At 47.3% G+C, this 23,900-nt stretch overlaps 1 protein-coding gene across 15 annotated transcripts in view; it reads left to right on the plus strand.

Moving 5' to 3' along the window:
- LOC139050262 (uncharacterized) overlaps window positions 1–23,900 on the plus strand; it is a 228,395-nt gene that overhangs the window by 16,068 nt on the left and 188,427 nt on the right. For 14 of the 15 annotated variants that reach the window (XM_070526449.1, XM_070526458.1, XM_070526453.1 and 11 more), the window contains exons 3-4: window positions 15,956–16,004; window positions 17,148–17,165. In XM_070526449.1, the coding sequence (XP_070382550.1) occupies window positions 15,956–16,004; window positions 17,148–17,165 (67 nt within the window). The remainder of the gene's footprint in view (window positions 1–15,955; window positions 16,005–17,147; window positions 17,166–23,900) is intronic. The other variant, XM_070526450.1, reaches the window with a different exon arrangement.

Here is a 23,900-nt window from a genome sequence, read left to right on the forward strand (position 1 = left end):
ACCGGACGTTCCGTGTTAAAGTGGGCAATGCCCTGTCCAGGCTATTCACTCAAGAGACCGGTGTGCCACAAGGAGGCGTGCTTAGCTGCACCCTCTTCATTGTGAAAATGAATTCCCTCCACAAAGTCATTCCGTCCTCAATGTCTTATTCAATATATGTAGACGATGTGCAATTAGGATTTAAGTCTTGTAATCTTGCTGTCTGCGAGCGCCAAGTCCAACTCGGACTGAACAAGGTCTCACAATGGGCAAATGAAAATGGCTTCAAGCTAAACCCCCTCAAATGCTCCTGTGTACTTTTTTCTAGAAAGAGAGGTTTGATACAAGATCCTGATATTATGCTGCATGGACAACACATACCACTCAACACTGAACATAAATTTTTAGGCATAATACTCGACTCAAAACTAACCTTCATTCCTCATATCAAGTACTTGAAAGCTAAATGCCTTAAAACAATGAACATCCTGGAAACACTGTCATATACAACATGGGGAAGCGACAGGAAATGCCTCATGAACCTCTACAGGAGCCTTGTACGATCGCGGTTAGACTACGGTGCCGTTGTGTATCACTCAGCTACACCCAGTGCTCTTAAGATGCTGGACCCTGTGCATCATCTTGGTATCCGCCTCGCCACCAGCGCCTTTAGGACGAGTCCGATTCAAAGCCTCTATGCCGAGTCGAATGAATGGTAGCTCGAGCTGCAGCGGTCATATTCTACACTTAATTATTTTCTGAAAGTACATGCTAACAAAAACCATCCTTGTTATCCCACCATAAACAATATGACCTCTGCAACACTCTTTCGTAACCAACCTACAGCCAGAGAGCCATTCTCGATCCGTGTGACAAAGCTGAGCGAGAAGATGGATGTTCCTATTCATGAAAATAGTCTATGGCTTCTGCGAAGCCATTTCCACCGTGGTTGTGGCGAATTATTGACTTTGACACGTCATTTGTGGAGGTAACGAAGCGTGCTCCAGAGGCGCACATTCATATGCATTTTCTGGAATTACAATTTAAATACTCGTGTCCAGAGTATTACACAGATGCGTCTAAATCACATGCTGGCGTGTCATATGCAGCCGTCGGGCCATCCTTTTCCGAGTCCGATGTTCTGCACCCTCAAACAAGCATCTTTACAGCAGAGGCATATGCACTGTGGTCGGCTGCGAAACACATCAAACAGTTAAAACTACATAAGGCGGTCATATACACAGACTCATTAAGCGTTGTGAAAACATTGATGTCATGCTCCAACCACACAAATCCAGTAATTGCAGATCTTTTTTCTCTCCTCTGTACTATTTATGCATCTGGCCAACATGTAACGATATGCTGGGTGCCTGGACACAGAGGTATTGAAGGTAACGTCCTGGCAGACCGAATTGCTACCTCCTTAGACACAAAAGCTTGCAACATGTCCGTAGCCGTTCCGGTCTCAGACCTAAAGCCATACTTGCGGAAAAAACTCAGAAACTACTGGCAGCATAAATGGGACGCTGAAACCCTTAATAAACTCCACATAGTTAAGCCACATTTAGGATACTGGCCATCACTGACCAAGTCCAGACGAAGTGAAGTCCTATTCTGTCGTCTCAGAATAGGGCACATTTACGGTACACATAGCTTTTTGTTGAGCGACGGTGAACGTCCAATGTGTAGTAGATGTGGGGAGACACTCAGTGTTCAACATGTCTTCCTAGAATGCCGCGAAACACAAGTCGAGAGGAAAAAACACTTCCCTTTAGCATACAGTCAGTATATACCGCTTCACCTGGCACTGTTTCTAGGCAGAGAACCGCTATTTCACATGCAGTCTACCTTAGCCTTTCTAAACGACGTTGACACGCTCCACGTTTTCTGTCCAAGAAATTCGTAACACGGCCTCTTGCGAGAGGCCATGGTTGCGATTTCAACCTATGTTATAGCAGATGCCTCCAGGCCCTTGCACTCAAGGGAACCGCTGAGGCTGTTCTGCTATTCGTCAACAACAATCACATGTTCATTTTTATTCATCTAACGCTATTACACCGTTGTTGTACATCCTATACTTATAACATACCCTACATTAGTCATTTTCACATTTTTATTCCTTGTGTATTTTATGCAACTTCTTGCTCTCAGTTTTAGGCCTCTCTACAGCCACGTCACATCAGCCATTAGTCCATTCAGTGCTCATCACCATTGTCTTGGCGCTCTTTGGTCACACTTGGCCCTTGCGCCATTAAACACTACATATCATCATCATCACGTACCCTCTTGGCGCCATGGGTATCTCCCTCTCGTCCTCGGTGTCTTCGCCCCTGGACCATTGATCGTTACCGCCGCTGGACCACCAGGCGCCTCGTCCGCGCAGCAATTGAGTCGCGTGCATACCAGGGGCCCAGTTCAACACGGCCATGGAATCCTTCGCAAGAGAAAGGCAGACTTTGAATGTGTAGCAAAGCTTCAATGAATGGCATTCGGCAAGTGGGCGTGGGGCATTCGCAAAGCCCGACGCAGAAGCCAATACACTAGACACGGCACATGTGAAGGCACCTCAGATATGTTGTCCTACACGTTATTAGTCCCGTACATTCGTAGCGCTTCCTCTCTAGAGAGGATGCCGTTGTGATAGCCATACTGTATTGCACAGGCCTCCGGGCTCTTGTTTCAAGGGCTCTGGCGAGGCAGTAGTGCTCCAGGTAATTTTAACATCTCATATATATTTTATAATGCATCATTCTCTCACGATAGATTTTATTGCACATAGAACATGTCATTATCATCGACATAATCTTATAACAGATAGATTTTACGCACTCTAGAGCGACTACATTTAAGGCCCCTTTACAGCCACGTCTCATGAACATCATTGAACTCACAACTACATTGCGAATTCATCAACACTGGCTTGGCGCTCTTTGGCCATACCTGGCCCTTGCGCCAGTAACAACCAAACATTCATTCAACCTTCACCCCAATGTCCTAACATGGATAAAATAATTTCTTAGTAACCGATCACAGTCCCTCAGTGTTAACAATACTACCTCAGAATTTCTTCCCGTAACATCAGGCGTACCCCAAGGTTCAGTCTTAGGTTCCCTCCTGTTCCTAATATACATTAACAATCTTCCATTGCATGTTTCCTCCCAGATTCGTATGTTTGCAGTTGATTGCGTTGTCTATCGAACTATCACTTATAGTGATGACTGCATTTATCTTCAATATGACCTGACCAACATTACAACCTGGTGTGATCAATGGTCAATGGTACTAAACAATAATAAATGCAAATCTATCAATTACCCGCAGCCGTAATCAGCATGACTTTCTCTACACAATTAATGACATCCCAATCGACACTGTAAAATCTATTAGGTGCCTAGGCATTACGATCACGCATGATTTAAACTGGTGCTCGCATATAACTAACATCACATTATCTGCTAAGAAAAACCATGGGATTTCTGAAACGCAACCTCCGCAATGTTCCTCAACAGGTAAAACTACTAGCATATAAAACACTGGTTAGGCCAAAAGTCAAATACGCATCACCTATATGGCATCCTCACCAGATTTACCACAGCAACGCAATAGAGTCCGTACAGAACCGCGCCGTAAGATAGATTCACTCGACATACTCATATGATATCAGCGTATCACCATTAGAAGTAGAGTCTGGTTTGGACACACTAGCGCACCGTCGCCGTATCGCGAGCTTATCATTATTCCATAAATTCTACATCAGCTCGCTTCGCCACGCACTTTACATTGCACCACCTTCACGCATATCGCTGCGCACAGGCCACCCACAAAATGTTGCTCGCCTTAGCGCGCGCACTGTCACCTGCTCGCCATAATTTTTTCATCGTACAGCTAAAGACTGGAACGGCCTTCCCCACCACGTCGCTGCAGTCACCACCTCTTCTGCCTTCGTGGAAGAAGTAACGAGTATTCTGTCTGTAAAATAACATAGCCGGCAACCTCCTGTATTTTTGTATCATCCACCCCTTATGGAATACTCCGCAAGGGGTTTTTAAGGTAATAAAATGAAATGAAATGAAGTGAAATAGCCAGCGGATCTGCGTACGCAACGGTGAAACTGTCTAATAAGGCATTAAAAAAGAACGCCTGCATTGGCTACATGTGTAAAGAAAACCCATATATCTTGCTTTTTTTTTAAGCGAAGGTGTTAAAGCGACTCGAAGCGGTTGATAACATTATGTCAGTTTTCTTAATTTTCCGGGACCACTTGATAACTTCCGTAACTTTCACCAGCTTTCGAACGAAAAAAATGGCTGTGGCTTAGCTAAGGTTAAGCCCAGGATGCGAAGCATACTTGCCTTTATTTTAACGCGACAACGTGAAGGAGCTCGTGTCGCAGAAAAGCCGGTGTCGTCGGCATCCGCTCAGGCGTGCGTCGCTTGCTCAGGCGCACATTTCGTTGTCGCGCCGAACGCTGCGTTGCTCGACGCTCACCGCGTGCGATGCGGGGCGCGTCGTCACTGTGCCGTAGACCATTGTCTTACACCCCTTGGCGGGTCGACGGGAACGCTGTCGCGTTCCACTCTTGAAGCGAAGCTTAAGCGTCCGCTTTGCAGCTGTTATGACGTCACATGGTAGCTACGCGGCCGTGCGCAGCGCAGCAAGGAAGAGCGTAGTTGTGCGGCTAGTATGCTTCGCATAAAAATTCATATCCCTTCCCCTCCCTGAAGAACGATGGCCAGCGAAGCTGAGTATGTGAGCCCCTTAGTAGCGAACTGCAACTCCACCGCGGGTCGGCATGGCATTCCACCCTCTTCGATATCGGCCCACGTATGGGGAGTCCTTAACGCCTGCTTCACCTCGGCCACGGGCAGCCCGGCATTGCCCCATCTTCGAGATCGGCCTAAGTATGGGGAGTGCTTAACGCCTGCTTCACCTCCGCCGCGGGTCGGCCCGGCATTGCATCATCTTTGGGATTGGCCCACGTATGGTCGAATGCTTAACGCCTGTTTCACCTCCGCCGTGGATCGGCTCCGCCTTGCGCTATCTTCGGGAGCTTTGGCTAAAAATATAATTTGTGCACACAAGGCACCATTCTCTCTCTGTTTTTTTCTTCACAGAGAAATCAATGACTCCGGACTTCACGTCATCGTTCCGGGCGCATCAGCCGCTTCGCTGGCCCTATCGCCGCGAGGTGCTTGAGCCCCGCTGTCATTGTAGTCCGTCTTCTACCCAGAATATCATGGCCTCGAATCATCCCGATCGAGTGCTGCCGTCAACGCAGCTAGCCCACGATTCCGAGGTCTGGTGGTCGGACTCGGAACTTTGGTTCCTTACCATCAAATCCTCGTTCCGTCGCGTGAGTTCCCATATCTCGCTGATCCTTTTCAACATTACAATGATTGGGATAGCCCGGAAGCTGGAAGTGATCGACGGCATGCATCATGCCATTTATGCCGACTATATCACCGTCTGGACTAACCAGAGGCTCGGTCAGGCAAAACGAAGAACGGCTACAAGCCGGAGCAAGATGCGTGGAAGAATGCGTTAGGGAAAGAGGCCTAGCCTGCTCGACGGAGAAGTCCTAGCTTCTGAGAGTCAGAAGAGGAAAACGCTCAGAAGAACAAATCAGCGTCTCCATAGAAGGAAAGAAGATACCAGAAAAAGAAGCCGTCAGGTTTCTGGGAATGTGGGTGCAGAGCAATCAACGCTGCACACACACCATAAACTACTCAAGCAAGCGACAGCACAGGTGGCACGTATGATCACCCGCGTCTCGCAAAAAGGAAGTGGAATGAAGTAGGAAGATACGGTCAAGTTGGTTAAGAGCCTCATAACCAGCCGGATCACGTACGCCCTCCCATATTACAACACATGTAAACAAAGGCGAACGGGGTCAGGCCGACGCCATCATAAGGAAAGCATACAAAACAGCACTCCACCTGCCGGCCAACACCTCGACAGAGCAGCTGCTGGCCCTCGGACTCCACAACATGTTCCAAGAGCTCAAAGAAGCGCAACTAGGGTCGCAGCTACTCAGACTCCAGCAGACTACCTCGGGCAGAAAGCTCATAAAAATCTAGGTCACAAAGAAATTGAAAGGAAAGAACAAAGAACGGCAAACCTAGCCGATGAGTATCGCAGCACCATCAAGGTAAGGTCTCTGCCAAGAAGCATGGACTCGAATTTACACACAGCCAGGCGGAACGCTAGGGAAAAATATGTAGAAAAATACCTAGCAACTAAGGCGAACACGGTATAGACGGACGCCGCGGTATATCGTCGAGAACGAAGGGAAACAGAACAATGAGTCGTCGCGGCAGTAATTTACTCGGACTATAGGGAAATCGCTTGCGTGTCGGCACAGGATTGTACGGTAAATGAGGGAGAGGACATAGTTGTTGCTCTAGCAGCTGTGGAGGGCTACCGCACAAATAGATCCCTTATAATTCTAACAGACTCCAAAAAAGAATGCCGAAACTACATTAACGACAGAATCGTTCAAAAAGCGATTCAAATCTTCCTCCGCGCTGGCCGACAGAAGAAACGCATTAGACACCATCTTTTGGGTATCGGGGCACACTGAGATTGAGCGAAACCAAAGGGTTGATAGGATCGCTCGCGAGCAAACAAACCGAGCGGACCTAAACAGAGATCCTGAAGATTTCATAATAGTGATCCCAACATACTCTGCCATACTCAGTTACCATAGAGGGACGAGGATCAGATATCCTCCGCCCCACAATACACTCACTCAACAACAGGCAGTTTACTGGTGAAAGCTGCAGACAGGAACTTGTCCAAATTTACATATACTCAGCAAAATGTTCCCAAGTCAATACAGGGACGCATGCCCGTGGTGTGGCGCAATGCCCGTACTTTATCACATCACATGGGAGTGCAATACGAATAAGGCATTCCAGAAAATATAAAATCCGTGCGCAGAGTAATGGGAGAGCGTGCTCTCCAGCGGCAACACTAGCCTCCAACGGAGGCTGGTGAATCATGCCTGACGAGCAGCCACGCTCAGTGGTGCCCTAGAATAGGGGCGCAAACCATGCAGGCCGGTGATGAAGATGAAGACATCCGGCTTGACCGCTGATTGCTCTTTCTAGAGCAATAAAGTTTACTTCCTCCTCCTCCTCCTCCTCCTCCTCCTCCTCGCAGTTCATCATGTGTGACCAAGTCATTGGAGGGCGTCTACCTACTAATGCTGCGATTGTTCGCGATGTTCTAGGCTCTCCGCCCATGGACCGCCCCTATGACCACCTTAAGGCGACGATCGTCTAGCGCACCACTGAAACGGAGTGGTATTGATTGCAGGTACGTGTTATATTGGAGGAGCTCGGCGACCGCTAACCTACGGGTTTATTGCACCGCATGCAAGCATTGCCTGTAGAACTGGCTCCTTCAACCGACACCGAACTTCTCCGGGAAGATTTCTTTCAGCGCCTTCAACTGCAGCTGCACATGATCCCAACCCCACTTTCACCCTCGATCCTCGAATTTATGGCTCAATCGGCCGACAAGATTATGAAAGTCGGTTTTCCCTTCATGACAATACCTCATCGCCCTCCCCACCCTCCGTAACGCGAAGCAGGTGCTGGCCATAGCTAAGCGCGTCTCCTCGGACCTAACGAGGAGCTTACACCACAGGCAGCGGGACTGACAGCTGAGGTCGCTGCCATTCGAACACGCCTGCCGCGTTTTTCGTCACGACCTCACTGCCCGAGCCCGGTCTATCTGGTCTCAGTTCTCGTCCTCCCGTTACGTTGTACTGGTACCACCGTCGTTGTGGCTGCCGCGGAAACCAGTGTCGCCAGGCTTGGTCCTACGCGGGAGTGGTTGGGCCGAACACTGACGGCGACCGCTTCTCCTGGCCCAGATACTGTCTTTTCCACATGACCCCCCCCCCCCCCCGACCGTGTCACCAAAGTCCGCTATCTCGTAGACACTGGCGCAGAGATTTCAGTCGTTCCTTTTACGTTGGCTGAGCGCCACCACCCTCCCGACTCTCCTCCTCTCACCGTGGTCAACGGACCGGCCATCCGCATCTACAGCAAAAACTCGGTGACCCTTGACATAGGCTTCAGACGTATCTTTCACGGGATCTTTGTCATCGCGATTGCGCGGAGGCCAGTTTTCGCCGTTGACTTTCTTTAGTGCTACAAGCTCGTCGTCGGCGTGCGACACAGTCGCATATTGAACTCTGAGACGAGCTGAAAAGGCGCTTCCTGTCGCACTATACCTCTCCGGCTTCTCCAGGCACACATGGGCGTTCCTGACCCTTGGTCAGCTGTCCTTTTCCAGTTGCCGGACGTCTTGCAACCCCCCTCCTTTCAGTCCTCAGTCCCTCACAACGTCAAATGCCATATCGTCACGACTGGTCCTCCTGTGCTTGCTCGGGCTCATTGCCTCGTACCGGATCTTGTAGTCGCCAAAAATAGTTTGAACACATGCATGACCTTGGCTTCATACGTTCCCCTCTAGTTCTCGGGCATCGTCGCTCCATTTGGTGGATAAGAAGACTGGTGACTGGCGCCCCTGCGGCAAATTTTGGGCTGTCCACAGGCCACGGTCCTGCACCGGTACCCAATACCTCCCATTCCAGATTTTTATCAAGGTCGACCAGGTGAAATCCTACCACCAGATTCTTGTGCAACCGCCAAATATTATGAAGACCGCCATTATAGCAATATTTAGGCATGTTTGAAAATCCACGCATGCCGTTCTTTCTTCTTAATACTGGCCAGACCTTTCAGCGTTTCGTTGACCTGGTATTACGCGGTTTGACGTGCTGCTTTCGGAATCTTGACGGCATGCTTGACTACAGCACCACCGCCAAAGCTCGTAAGCTGCATCTACGTCAAGTGCTTGCAAGACTGAGCAAGTTAGGTGTTGTAACCGTCCAAGGATAATGTTTGGCGGTGCAGATTTGAATTTCCGCGGCCATCACAACAACGCACGTGGCATTCGTCAAATCCCGACCTGCGTTACAGCCATCTGTGAATTTCCTCAGCCATCCACCACTCGGCCATTGCGTGAAGTTCTAAGGTTCGCCAAATTTTCCCATTCCTTCTTGCCTCGCTGGGCTAATCTACTGCAGCCTCTGCACTTTCTCTGGAGCCTCAGACACCGATTACTTCAATGGCCTCCAACGACACCACTGACCACGCGTTAACAGGCATCAAAGAAGCCATTGCCAGCGTGACAGCCCTTGTTCATCCCAAATGCGACGCCCCAACATCTTATATGGTTGACGTATCGAACACCGCTGTCGGCGAAGTGTTACAGCAGTTCTTATGGGTGTTTAGCAGCCCATTGGCTTCTTTTCTAAGAAGCTTGCACCCCCCGAGCGCCGCTACAGCACGTTGGGTCAAGAGTTGCCTGCTATCTATTTGGCTGTAAAGCACTTTCGACAATTTCTCTAGGGATGCTCCTTCCGAATCCTTGCCCACCATAATCACCGACTCAACCCCCCTCCCCCCCCCCCCCCAGCGTCCAGCACCTCCTCCTACGCGCCGCTTCAAATGAGACAACTCGCCTACATTTCTGAAAACACCAGCGACGTTCGTCACGTCAGTGAAAAATCCAGTGCCGTTGTCGACGCACTTTGTCGCACTGCCATCCATGCAACGGACCATGGCCGAGCAGTGATCGACCTCACAGCCATGCCTACCGCCCAGAGTGCTGACGCCGAGCTCCAGCTGGTTCACACGAGTGCTACCTCTCTGGTGTTTGAAGATATCTTTCTTCGTCACTGCAACGTCCCCCTCGTTTGTGATGCGTAGAGCACACGTACGCTACTTACGTGCGTGGTCCATACCGCCTGGCCGTCTTTGATGAACTCCATACTTCGGCTCATCCTTGCATTCGTGCAACACAGCGGCTCGTTACTTCTCGTTATGTGTGGCCCAGTATCAACATAGACGTTGGTCGCTAGTGAGGCGCGTGCCTCAACTGCCAATAGTCTAATGTACGTCGCCACACTGCGACTTCTCTTGGCCCATTCCCGGCACCAGACGCCCGCTTCAGCCATGTACACGTCGATATTGTTGGCCCCCTTCCTTCCTGCGGGAACCATCGCTACTTGTTAATCTGCACTTACAGGTTCACCAGATGGCCTGAAGCGATGCCCCTCCTTCACATAATAGCGGAGTCGATAGCTCGAGCACTCATCATACTCTGGATTAGCGGCTACGGTGTCCCATCCACCATTACACTGGGCGTGGTCGCCACTTCGACTCAACATTGTTCGCCAATCTATCTCGGCTACTCGGCATCAACTACATCAAGAGTACCTCTAACCAGCCGATATACAATGCGATCACAGATCGTTTTCACCGCGAATTGAAGGCTTCATTCAAAGCTTCGACTTTTCCTTCATTATGGATCGAGCGCCTTTCTTTCGTTATACTTGTCATCTACACTGCTCTTCGCAGTGACTCTTCCACCAGAACCTCCAAGCTTACGTTTGGCACCACTGCACGTGTCCGTGGCGAATTCTTCGCCGTACTGCTGACGTTTCCGTCGACGCCTACACTCCGCTAGGGTGCGCTCGAGACGTCACTGGAGTGATGCGCGTACTGCGCATGCGCCCAGTAAATGGCGCCACCCTCACGATCCAAAACGGCGTCGGCAGACGCTCTTCGCTAGCCCAGTCAGTCGGATGTCCCCGAAGCACTGCTCCCGTTTCTCCAGCAATCAAGCGCGCTCACGCTCCCGAACGAAAGCGCAAGTCGCGGCAGGTTCAGCGTCATTACAGTGGAGAGGAACAGCGTATTCCAGAGTCTCCCAACACAAGCAGGTTGAAAACCTGTGAACGGATGCGACTGAAGTGACTGAACCGGTCTCCTGGGACGAAGGCTAAAGAGGCAGAACGCAAGCGACAACAATGCCTTCGGAACAAGCTCCAGTAACAGCAGCAACAGCAATAAGGCACTACGAGGGGGACTCAAGCGTCAACGACACATTTTCCCCCGCGACAACTTTCAAGCAGAGACGGAATTCACAAAAGAACAAGTACCAGTAGAATCAGCCAATAAATGAATGAATCACAGTGCATTTCAATCAAACAGGACAGTTCAGACTGCAGCAACCGAGGCAGTCATAGAAAGGCTTTTGCCTACCGCAATTTAGCTCGGAAAAGTTTCCACGCATTTTTTCCAGAACGATTAAACTTTTTTGCTTGTTTGTCATTAATCTTTGTAGATTTTTGCTGCTCGAACAACCGAACATGTGCGATGTCTTTCAGCATACCAGTATGAATGCGACTCTTCTTTTTTTTTTTACTCCTTGTTATCAATATGCTCTGTACAGGTCGTGCGGCTCAGCGAATAACTGTGTTCGAAAATATATTGAAATTTTGTGAAGCTTTTTCGTTGGAATGCTCTGTACGGATCGTGCTGATCAGGGAATATGTCTATTCCAATGTATTGAATCATTGTAATGGTTTTTGCTGTTTATTTTTCGTGTGTTGGTTTTGTTCATCTGTGTATCGCGCGGTGCCCTCCTGCCCAAGGTCTAAGACTAAGGCCTGCAATATCCTGTAAATAACTAAATAAATAAATAGGTTCATATGAGATAAAAGACCCGTGGGAAACTGGTAGGTTTATTACATGACCTCGCCAAGCTAGCCTTAGCCAGGCTTCTTACATAAGGCTTGTACAATATACGATAATGAGATCTACAGTGCAAGCTCTTCAGTATTTTTGGCCATCAGTATATTTTTTCTGTCTGATATAACCTGACTGCTACGCATGAATATTGCAGGAAATTTGGAAGTTTTTATCCAGATCAACGTTGTCGGCCTAATAGCTGTAATTAGATTTTACCATGCTGTGTCTTTGTTAACCAGCTTTACGGGTAGCGCGGCAAATGTGAAAAGACGCGCATTATTAGGCGCCACGCACCGACACGCCAGTGGTCCCAAAACTGATTTGAACCAAATGCCTTCGCTCATTTTCATACTCGACAAACGCCAAGTCATCACGCAGCTCGCAATCAGTGGGCACCAACAACAGCCATTGGTCGTTCTGGTTAATGTAGAATTCTGAGCATGAACGGAGACACGCTTGCACGTTACTTGATGCAAGCTTTTTTCCTCGCACATATTGCGATATATTACATGGACACTGCAGGTGCATTTCTGCCATCTGCGTCGCCGTAATGTTCGTATGAAGTCCGATCACGATAACATCGTAGCCGCGTGCTGTACGCGTTATCTGCGACTAAAAGCGTTTGAGTGTGAGCCGACGATGGTGGCTCAATCCCGCGCGCGCAAGGGAGCAAAGCGTGGAGGAAGCGCGCTACCTTCTGTCGCCCGCAAGGCACCGATGGGTGAGGAGGAGGGGGGTGTTATATTACGGCTACGGCGGCGGCCGGGTGCGCATCATATTGAAAGCAATCTGGAATGGGGACTGAGTGCGCCAAGCACTGATAGCTTCGCGTGCCCTGTGTTTTCGCCGCTTAGTTCGATTTGAAGCAAGCGGCAGCCCGATGGTCAACTCACTTGCTGCTGCTGCCGTTGTCTCTCACACCAGCGTTTTGACAGTGAGTGTGCGCGGTCATCGAGCGAGATGTGTCCATATTTTCTTGCGCATGCGCGGTGCCGTGCTTCTTAATTTAGTTAGTGGGCAAATGTTTACAAATCTATACGGCCGATACACTTACCATCCTTACTTCGTATAGCTCTGTGCTAATTTGCTATCGCGATCGTTGCTTCGCCTTTCATGCGAAATTTCAACATTTTACAGCATAAGCTATTGTCGGTTCATTCTAATAGTCGTTTCGTTTGGGGACGTTGTCCACCGCCGCTGTCTGTGGCAGCCATCGGAAGGCTCCTTCACCAGTATAGGGGGTTGGCCAAGAAATGAATGGACTGCCTTCAGGAGAAAAAAAAATGATTAAGGAGGTGTCTAAAGAATGCCAGAATCAAAAACATGTACAGCATAAAGTTGACGCTAATATATGATAACAACAATATTATTCATCATCATTAGCATCCTATCTTGCCACTTGTCACGTGATGCGAGATGGGTGCCGCATGGCATCGATATGTTAGCAATTTCTATTGCCATAGCATATTATTATACCACGTGGCACGACACGTAGCATTTGCATTGGTAGGTGTAAAAAGTAGTTTTTGTTTCCTATGAAGCACGCTTTCGTCTCACTATGGAGGACTGGCCAAGAAATAAGTCGATTGTCTTATGGAAGGAAATAGATGTTTAGATGTATACAAAAATGCTAGAATGAAAATATGTATACCATACATGATTAAATCAATGAGACTAGTTTACACTTTGTCGGCGCACCCTTTAAAGTGGGATCGCAATAAATTATCATCAGCAGCAGCAGCAGCATTATCAGTATCGAATCGTACCCCTTGTCAGGCTCTGGGAAATACACGCCACATAGCGTCGATACGTGCAAACTGTGCATTGCAGTAGCTTTCTATACGACTAGGTGTCCTGATATGTAGCAGTTGCAAGCAGCAGTTCCATGTCGCCTTTAACTAGATCTGGTCTACTCAAGTAGGCTAGAAGGCTATATTTCGCTGCCCTCTTTTAAAGGGGATGCCAGTAAACCATCATCAACAGCATCGCGTCGTGGGAAGATCAACGGATGTGACATGTGCACCTCGTAATCTCGACGCCTGTATTTGCTTTCGGTACGCGTTAGGGCATAAACTCGCAAGGTGTGAACCCCTGCTGAACAAGCGAATCGTACAGCTACGCGTGCAGCGGGAGCCTGGCAACGTCGGGCTCATCCGACCGTGGTGCAGAGGGCAGCACAAGCGGCTACTCGCCGTCGACGCCGGGTGGACAGTTCAGATCGTTTTCGCGAGAATGATGCGACGAGACTTCGCGGCGAAGACTCTCTAGAGCGTCCAGCCGAAAATGCAACTGCTGTGGAGCCGCTCTATCGCTCACGCTGCGACTGTGCCGCGTATGCCGCGCGGGCCTTCGACCTTTAAGGCCAGTCCTGCGCTTCAAAAGCGTTTTCTTATTCTGACACCGAAGCTTTCGCGCCGCAGACAATAAATGCGTCTAAAAATAAAGTTGTCACTGATAGCTTCTCCCGTATGCATTGCAAGAGGACATTTTCTTCCTGGCCTCTCATGCGTGGTGTCTTCCTTGTTTCTTTGTGCTCTAAGATCCGAACTTAGAGCAATAGCGAGTTTACGCTCGTCTTGAGTCCACCTTTTGTCCACACTAGGTTCCACGTTTCTTTAGCCTAAAGATATGGACCACCTAGCCCAACAATACGTTCTATTAGGCGTGTCACTCCCAGGCATTCGTTCATTCTGAGTCACGTTACTCCCATACAGTGCTAGTCAGGCAACGGACTGAGTTAGTTTCTACGCATAACTTTTTGCGCCATCGCATAGTAATAGCACTGCCGTTCTCACTACAGTGAACTAGTAGAAATTGTTGCATATTTGATTAATTCACGTATACGAAATGCCATGCAGGCAAGGCATTCTAGGCAGGGCTGGGTGAAGCAATATAAAAATGATCAATTACAAAATGAAACAAATCACGTTGTATTACGGCAAGTCATAAGTACAAAATGGATATCGAAGAAACAAAAATATCGCAACTCACCTTAACGCAAAATGAAAAGATGTATCAAGCGATTGCGGATTATTATTCAAGTGTGGAGACAACGAGCGACAAAACTGATACAATTGCAACGGCAGGGTGGTTCAAATCACTCGATGCGTGCGAGAAAAGAGAAGTGTGTTTTGTTGTAGCAAGTGCGTTTGACTTTTTCTTTGATGATCAGCCCCCGAGCAGGCATCACAAGTTCGGTACGCAACGACCAAAGGTGGCGTACGTTCTGACAAAAACAAAATGTGGGTATAATTCATGACGCAAGGACACGTTCGTTGATGACAGGTTCATAATAACGGGAATACCCGCTCATAGAAGGTTTGTTAACTCGCCTTGAGAACTGCTAAAAGGGGAACATTTCCGGAGCATACAGCAAGACCTCCTAAATAACGTTTGACAATCCATGATACGGAAAAATTTATTTATATAACTACTAGCATGAATGACACCCTAATATGCAGAAAACTGTGTTAAGCATTCGTAACCGCGATTGTATATTCGGTCGATGAAAGTTGAAATGATGGCCGACAAACGTTATTGACATCTAACCCGATAGATCAGAAAATAGGTTTGTTCTTGATGGGTTAACGCTTAATGTGGCAATGTTTCCATAGATACTTCTGATTAGGAATAATATTGCGAGAAGGAATAGGTGAGTTAGGTAAATGTCGAGCTTAAGCAAACAGCAAATTTCTCTTATTTCGAGCTCTGCGCATCAGTGCAGTTGCAGAAATGCTGGAAGTTTATTTTCAGTGGCGTTAAGATTACAGGACGAGTAATTATGGTTTGCTTTTTTCCACTCATTTTGTTTTTACTTTAGCTGTTGAATTATGCATTCACCGCAATGCCGTGCAACGATATATCGTTGGTAGATGAAATTTCACTGTTGGTAATGATTTGTTCAATTGGAAAATGTGCGAAATGTATTGCAAACCGCATTCGTATGCAATTTGGTGTCATCGCTATGTTTTATTATTACAAATGTTTGCATATAAACTGTTTTAGGAAGGACACGCAAGGTCACTTTCGATTTGTTGCTTCTGCATAAAAAAATCAAATTTCCGCTTAGAAGTCCAGCCATGTGACGCCAAAATCGTAAAGGCGACCCAAAAATGTCGATAACACTAAAAATAACGAGGACGTAAGCTGAAGGCGATGAATGAAACTTGAACTAAATTAAATTTCTCGGTTTTGCGAGGAGTGCAAAGTAACAAGCTAAATTAGGCAATTGAGAATTGCTAGCGTGTATATCTATGCACCAAGCGTGCATTTAGTGTGTCTTGCGCCCAAACATTACATCTGTGGCCCCAACCCTAGCATGTAATCAATGCAATTAACATATAAAAATGTACGTTCTTTTGCAGATCTGCAATCTAGTTGCGCTTGCCGTTCTGTACTCTGTCTTCGAAGAGAGCAAGTATTTCATTTTGTTACTCCTCACCGCTTACCGATGCAATGCGCATTAGTGAAATATCCTTTGAGGCTAGCCAAAACTTAAATTTCGCTTCTGAATCTCGTGACTGTAGTTTGATTAGGCTGCAAACGAAGAGCTTGCTAAGAAATTAGCATTTCCCGATTTTTGATGTACAAGTCGAACTGTTATCTCCATTTATGTCCATTTACTGCACGTTTAAAAGAAGAATGCATCGACCTTTGCAAAGTCGTATTATTTATGGGAACCAGAAGCAGAGTACTCAGCTCGTTTAGGTGGTGGTAATATGGTGAGTCGCTTCATTTCTTGAATGCTAATCGCAGTAACATTTACATTTATCGTGAGATGGATCCACCTGTTTTTTATGTCTGAAGGTCGTTGTACTGGTAACCGCGGAAGCGGTGAAGGCAAGGGATAAATCTAGATAATATTTAATAGTTAATTTTCGCGGGGATAGACAGTTTTTTTTTCAGTTTCAGTTTCAGTTTATTGAGCGTTTGAAATGTTTTACAGAAGTAACTCTAGGAGGTCCCATAGTCAAAGACTGAGGAGGGACCTCCAACAAAAAATACATAGAAAAAGTTTACTTAATGCGGTTAACAACAGCAGTAGCAATCCTAGGGACAGTAAGTATTAACAAACAAAGTCGAGTCATAGTAATAACAACAAAGTATAAACACGGAAAGCAGATCCGAGGAGTGTTCTTCGACTTACAGAAGCGTAAAAATTATACAACACAATCACTTTCCCAACAAGTGGCGACGAATTTTCCTCTTCAATAAATGAATGGAAGGAGATGATTTAATGGAGGGTGGTAGTGAATTCCATATTGATGTTGCTAAAAAGTTTGCAGTAAGTTTGCCGTAGTTAGTCCTTGGTTGCGGTAGGAGGTAGTTATTATGGTGTGAAAATCGAGTGCCAGTGAAATGGGGGGGTCTGGTCTTTTGATATCAACAAAATTGGTAGTTCTCCTCGACAAAATTTATACATCAGGACACTAAGACAACATTTATTTAAATCCACTACGGACAGAACATTATATGTGCGGAGTAATGGCAGAGCACTACATGAAAAATGGCTGTAACTTATTATTCTCAAAGCTTGGTTTTGTATATGTGTTGCAGGGGCGCTATTTGAGTTTCGTAAGTATTACCCCAAGAAGAAATGCAGTAAGAGATGTGGCTGTGAATAAATGCGTAGTAAAGTTAAATTAATATATGTATAGGAAAATATGGGCGGACTTTGATTAGTATTCTGATACCATATGCTGCTTTACGCGTTAATAATGATATGTCATTTGTAAATTTCAAATGATTATCCAGTTCAACTCCAAGAAATGTTGCATGGTCAACAGCCTGAAGCGAAGTCGGACCAATGTTAATGCATGGCTTCTCCTGTACACTTTTTTGCGCGGATGAAAAAATTACAAATTGCGATTTAGTAGCAATAATACTGAGCATATTATCTCGGCACCAATTAACTATTTTAACCACGTTGGCATTAAGGTGACATATTAGCGATTCCAAGGAAGTGTTAGAAGAATAAATTGTTGTGTCGTCAGCGTATAAAATACAACTGGAATGTGTAATGTATTCTGGAAGGTCATTGATGTACACGAGGAATAAAATTGGTCCTAGTGTTGAGCCTTGTAGAACCCCTATGTTAGTTTGTTTGGCACGCGAATGTGTATCAGAAATAGAGACGATATGTTTTCGATCATGTAAATAACTGCGAATTAGGGAAAGTGCTGGACCACACACGCCAACAGCGTTTAGTTTAGCAAAAAGTATGTCATGATTTAATGAATGGAATGCTTTAGAAAAATCAATAAACAAGGTACCAGCCAATTTACCTGTGTCAATGGCTCTATTAAGATGATCGGTTAAAGTAATGAGCGCTAATTCAGTTGAATAACCAGATCGAAAGCCAAATTGATAAGAGGACAAAATACTGAACTTTGTGAAATAGCTAGTTAAACGTACTACGAATAACTTTTCAATTATCTTGCTGAAAAATGATAAAATAGATATAGGGCGGTGGTTTAATAACGAGTTCTTGCAACCCTTTTTGAAAACAGGAACAACTTTAGCGATCTTTAAGCAGCTAGGAAAGACGCCAGTTTGGAATATTAGATTTATTATGTGTGAGAGTGTCTCACTGATAAGATGAGCTATAAGCTTTACATGAGATGAGTTGAAGTTATCTAAACCAGCTCCAGTGTTCTTTAAGCTCAGAATGGTCATGCGCACTTCTCCTGGGGAACTGTGTGGCAAACGATGATAAGCCTTGTCGATGTGAACTGAGAGACGTGGCTAGTCGGGGCAAAAAGAATCGACAAAGGCGTTAGCAATGGCTAAAGGATTATTAAGGGTTTGTTCCCCAACTTGAATAGCAGTTATGGCGGGATTTGGCGATGTTCTATTTAAAAATTCATTGATAATTTTCCACTGCTTTTTAGAATCGTTGCCAGCATGGTCAATTTCCTTTTCATAATACTCTTTTTTAGCGTATTTAAGAAGCCTGCGCAAAATATTCGAGTAGCACTTGTAACGAGGGAGCAGGGTTAAATTAAATGGCTTTTTTTGTTTTTTTATAAAGAATAACTTTTCTGCGCACGCGTTTGAGAAGATTATCAGTCATCCACGGACAACGAGGAAAAGCGAACCTTTTCTTACTCGTGGTTATTGTGGTTGATTCGAAAGTAGCGTTAGAAATTATATTGCAAAACAATTCGAAGGCGATTTCTGGATTATTTTGCGACGTAGCGGGGTACCAATTAACTTCGGCGATTTTCCTAACAAATGAAGTTTTGTCGAGATTTTTTTCTTTTAACATGCATATCTGGAATATTAATATTGGAATTTATACGCACGAATATTGGATAATGATCATTGAGTGAAACTTCAATGACACCAGATCCAGGTGTAACCATGAGATTCGACAATGCATGGTCAATTAGTGTATCCGGACCATTTATATTCCGCCGAGTAGGTACACTTACAAGTGATTCGAGGCCATGTCCATTCAATGTATCTGTATAAGCAATAATAATAATAATATTTGGGGTTTTACGTGCCAAAACCATTTTCTGATTATGAGGCACGCCGTAGTGGAGGACTCCGGAAATTTTGACCACCTCGGGTTCTTTAACGTGCACCTAAATCTAAGCACACGGGTGTTTTCGCATTTCGCCCCCATCGAAATGCGGCCACCGTGGCCGGGATTCGATCCCGCGACCTCGTGCTCAGCAGCCCAACACCATAGCCACTGAGCAACCACGGCGGGTCTGTATAAGCAGTGTATGATGAATTGTGAACATCTAAAAGATTAATATTTATGTCACCCATAATAATGATGTTTTTACATTCTAGCGATAGCGTGTGCAAAACATGGTTTAGTTCTAAACAAAAATCATTAAAGGATGACGACGGTGATCGATAAATAGAACCAACCACTAAATATTTGGCGTCAGTATCGAGAAATGATGCGTTCAGCTCAATCCACACTGATTCGCAATTTACTTGATTAATTGTTAAGTCCCGACGCCTGGAATATTCTAACTCTGAAGAAATGAAGACAGCTGCGCCGCCATGACAGCTGTCACTCCGGTGACAGTATTCTGGCGTATAAAATGAAAAAGAGTACAAGTTGTTATCGGTTTCGCTGAGCCAGGTTTCACTAACACATATGATCGAGAAGTGGTGCTGACTAGATGATAGGAAATGATAAATGTCATCAAAATGTTTCCGTAAGCTGCGTGCATTAAAATGTACGAGGGATCGGCAAGGAGGCTTAAGGTAAGAATCTAGTTCGGACGGTGTGAAGTATGAAGCCATAAAAGGTCTGTTGGGGACGGATTGACATTATGCACGTGATTCAGGTTAAGAGACAATAGAAAGGTCCGCTTCACAGTTAATGCGGTGAACTCGGCTGTCTTCGGACTTGCGTGCGTTAATACGGCAATTCTTAGTCCATAGGAAGCGCCATCCTTTTTCTTTCTTGAGTGCTAAGGCCTGAGCAAACAGCCTCTTTTTGTCAGCAGTAAGGTGTTCGTTAATGAAGATGGGCCCTGCGTTCTCTCCAGAGAAACCAAGGCTGCCGGTATCCATCCTGGCCTTGCGAGCCTTTGCCAGGAAATCATTTTTTTTTAGCGCGAGAGCAAAACCTAGCAATAATATTTTGATGACCTGATTTAGTGGGCCCAAGATGTGCTATCTCGATCTCGACCGGAGCAAGAGAGCATGCCGCCTTATCGACAACGGCAGTTACAATAGAAATGCAGTCTTCCTCCTTTGTAAATGGTATTCCTTTGATATCAACATTGTTGATTCTAGAATACTGTTCCATCTCGGCTAGCCTTTTTTTAAGGGCTTCATTTTCTGATTTCAGAGCCTTGTTTGATGCCGATAGCTCAGCTTGCTGGGTACGCGTGTTCTCGACAATTTCATTTAGCATGGTCAGACTGCCATCCATGCCAGAAACTTGGGTACGCAGGGTGCTGTTATCCAATCCAGCTTCCTGCAGCTTCCCTTTCACATCGGAAACAAGTTTCTCGACCAATTTCTGCAATCTACCTTGAAATTGCGCCTCGAGATCATCGAGTCGCTTGGCCAACTCTGCGTTGGTAGGTATAACGGAAAAGCAACTTGAAAAACGATAGAGTGCGAAACGCGAATGCAGCAGCAGCAGCAGTTGCGGTCACAAATACTCTTATGCTATCACCAGGGGTAAAAAGCACCAACCTGTGAAACGTAGAAGAATACTTTAGCAAGCGCACACTTGGACCGCAACTGCTGCCGCTTTGATGCCGGTGTCCATCCGACGGAAGCTTTTAAGGCCTCAGATGGTCTGGCGCAGGCGCTCTGCATTCGATCCCGTCGCCACGTAGCGGAGCTTGGGCGCACCTGGAGGAGCAGCGATTACACTCACGTGCGGTATGGAGCAGCAAACAGCTTCGCCAGCAGATGATAGCCCCGGGCCGTAGAAGTCTGTGAACCGTAGAAGAATACATTAGCAAGCGCGCAATTGGACCGCAACTGCTGCCGCTTTGATGCCGGTGTCCATCCGACGGAAGCTTTTAAGGCCTCAGATGGTCTGGCGCAGGCGCTCTGGATGCGATCCCGTCGCCACGTAGCGGAGCTTGGGCGCACCTGGAGGAGTAGCGATTACACCCACGTGCGGTATGGAGCAGCAAACAGCTTCGCCAGCAGATGATAGCCCCGGGCCGTAGAATTCTGTGAAACGTAGAAGAATACTTTAGCAAGCGCGCAATTGGACCGCAACTGCTGCCGCTTTGATGCCGGTGTCCATCCGACGGAAGCTTTTAAGGCCTCAGATGGTCTGGCGCAGGCGCTCTGGATGCGATCCCGTCGCCACGTAGCGGAGCTTGGGCGCACCTGGAGGAGTAGCGATTACACCCACGTGCGGTATGGAGCAGCAAACAGCTTCGCCAGCAGATGATAGCCCCGGGCCGTAGAATTCTGTGAAACGTAGAAGAATACTTTAGCAAGCGCGGAATTGGACCGCAACTGCTGCCGCTTTGATGCCGGTGTCCATCCGACGGAAGCTTTTAAGGCCTCAGATGGTCTGGCGCAGGCGCTTTGGATGCGATCCCGTCGCCACGTAGCGGAGCTTGGGCGCACCTGGAGGAGCAGCGATTACACTCACGTGCGGTATGGAGCAGCAAACAGCTTCGCCAGCAGATGATAGCCCCGGGCCGTAGAAGTCTGTGAACCGTAGAAGAATACATTAGCAAGCGCGCAATTGGACCGCATCTGCTGCCGCTTTGATGCCGGTGTCCATCCGACGGAAGCTTTTAAGGCCTCAGATGGTCTGGCGCAGGCGCTCTGGATGCGATCCCGTCGCCACGTAGCGGAGCTTGGGCGCACCTGGAGGAGTAGCGATTACACCCACGTGCGGTATGGAGCAGCAAACAGCTTCGCCAGCAGATGATAGCCCCGGGCCGTAGAATTCTGTGAAACGTAGAAGAATACTTTAGCAAGCGCGCAATTGTACCGCAACTGCTGCCGCTTTGATGCCGGTGTCCATCCGACGGAAGCTTTTAAGGCCTCAGATGGTCTGGCGCAGGCGCTCTGGATGCGATCCCGTCGCCACGTAGCGGAGCTTGGGCGCACCTGGAGGAGTAGCGATTACACCCACGTGCGGTATGGAGCAGCAAACAGCTTCGCCAGCAGATGATAGCCCCGGGCCGTAGAATTCTGTGAAACGTAGAAGAATACTTTAGCAAGCGCACAATTGGACCGCAACTGCTGCCGCTTTGATGCCGGTGTCCATCCGACGGAAGCTTTTAAGGCCTCAGATGGTCTGGCGCAGGCGCTCTGGATGCGATCCCGTCGCCACGTAGCGGAGCTTGGGCGCACCTGGAGGAGCAGCGATTACAACCACGTGCGGTATGGAGCAGCAAACAGCTTCGCCAGCAGATTATAGCCCCGGGCCGTAGAATTCTGTGAAACGTAGAATACTTTAGCAAGCGCACAATTGGACCGCAACTGCTGCCGCTTTGATGCCGGTGTCCATCCGACGGAAGCTTTTAAGGCCTCAGATGGTCTGGCGCAGGCGCTCTGGATGCGATCCCGTCGCCACGTAGCGGAGCTTGGGCGCACCTGGAGGAGTAGCGATTACACCCACGTGCGGTATGGAGCAGCAAACAGCTTTGCCAGCAGATTATAGCCCCGGGCCGTAGAATTCTGTGAAACGTAGAAGAATACTTTAGCAAGCGCACAATTGGACCGCAACTGCTGCCGCTTTGATGCCGGTGTCCATCCGACGGAAGCTTTTAAGGCCTCAGATGGTCTGGCGCAGGCGCTCTGGATGCGATCCCGTCGCCACGTAGCGGAGCTTGGGCGCACCTGGAGGAGTAGCGATTACACCCACGTGCGGTATGGAGCAGCAAACAGCTTCGCCAGCAGATGATAGCCCCGGGCCGTAGAATTCTGTGAAACGTAGAAGAATACTTTAGCAAGCGCACAATTGGACCGCAACTGCTGCCGCTTTGATGCCGGTGTCCATCCGACGGAAGCTTTTAAGGCCTCAGATGGTCTGGCGCAGGCGCTCTGGATGCGATCCCGTCGCCACGTAGCGGAGCTTGGGCGCACCTGGAGGAGTAGCGATTACACCCACGTGCGGTATGGAGCAGCAAATAGCTTCGCCAGCAGATTATAGCCCCGGGCCGTAGAATTCTGTGAAACGTAGAAGAATACTTTAGCAAGCGCACACTTGGACCGCAACTGCTGGACCGCAGCTGACAAATGTCCCATTCAGAGACGTCAGCTAAGTTTAGCTTTTTCCTATGGAGCTAAATAGCCATGTTGGCCGGAATTTATATTTTTTTAAATATATGCACATTCAGAAATAGTGATCTTTAAAACCAGCGCTAAAAACGTACACTGGACGACATTACAGAGGATAGGACACACGCGGCTCTGACAACTGCGTTTATTGGAAAAAACACGATGGTTTTTAAAGCCTTACATCAAGCGTGCGCATGCTCGATATTCATAATAGCAGTTGTAATTCCCAACTCATTATATCGTTGACGCGGGTGAGATTAACACCGTTATTCACCCCGGCTCAGCAAGCCCATTTCCTTCAAACATAAGGCTACGGAAGGCTGAATAACACACCCACTACATTTCCTCATTATGTGAAATGCTTCGGCCACTTCCTTTGTAATGCTACCATTATACACAAACATGACTTTCGTCAACAAAGAATGGTTTACAATTGCTTTCGAAGCACAGCTTTCCAAGGTTTAAATATTTATTGTCTAAAGAATTCTGGTGCTCCGATAGCCTTACATTAATGCATCGCCCTGCATTCCCTATGTATGAAAGTCCACATTACAAGTGGATTTGGTA

This window comes from Dermacentor albipictus, chromosome 10 (genome assembly GCF_038994185.2).
Source record: "Dermacentor albipictus isolate Rhodes 1998 colony chromosome 10, USDA_Dalb.pri_finalv2, whole genome shotgun sequence".
Lineage (NCBI taxonomy): Eukaryota > Metazoa > Arthropoda > Arachnida > Ixodida > Ixodidae > Dermacentor > Dermacentor albipictus.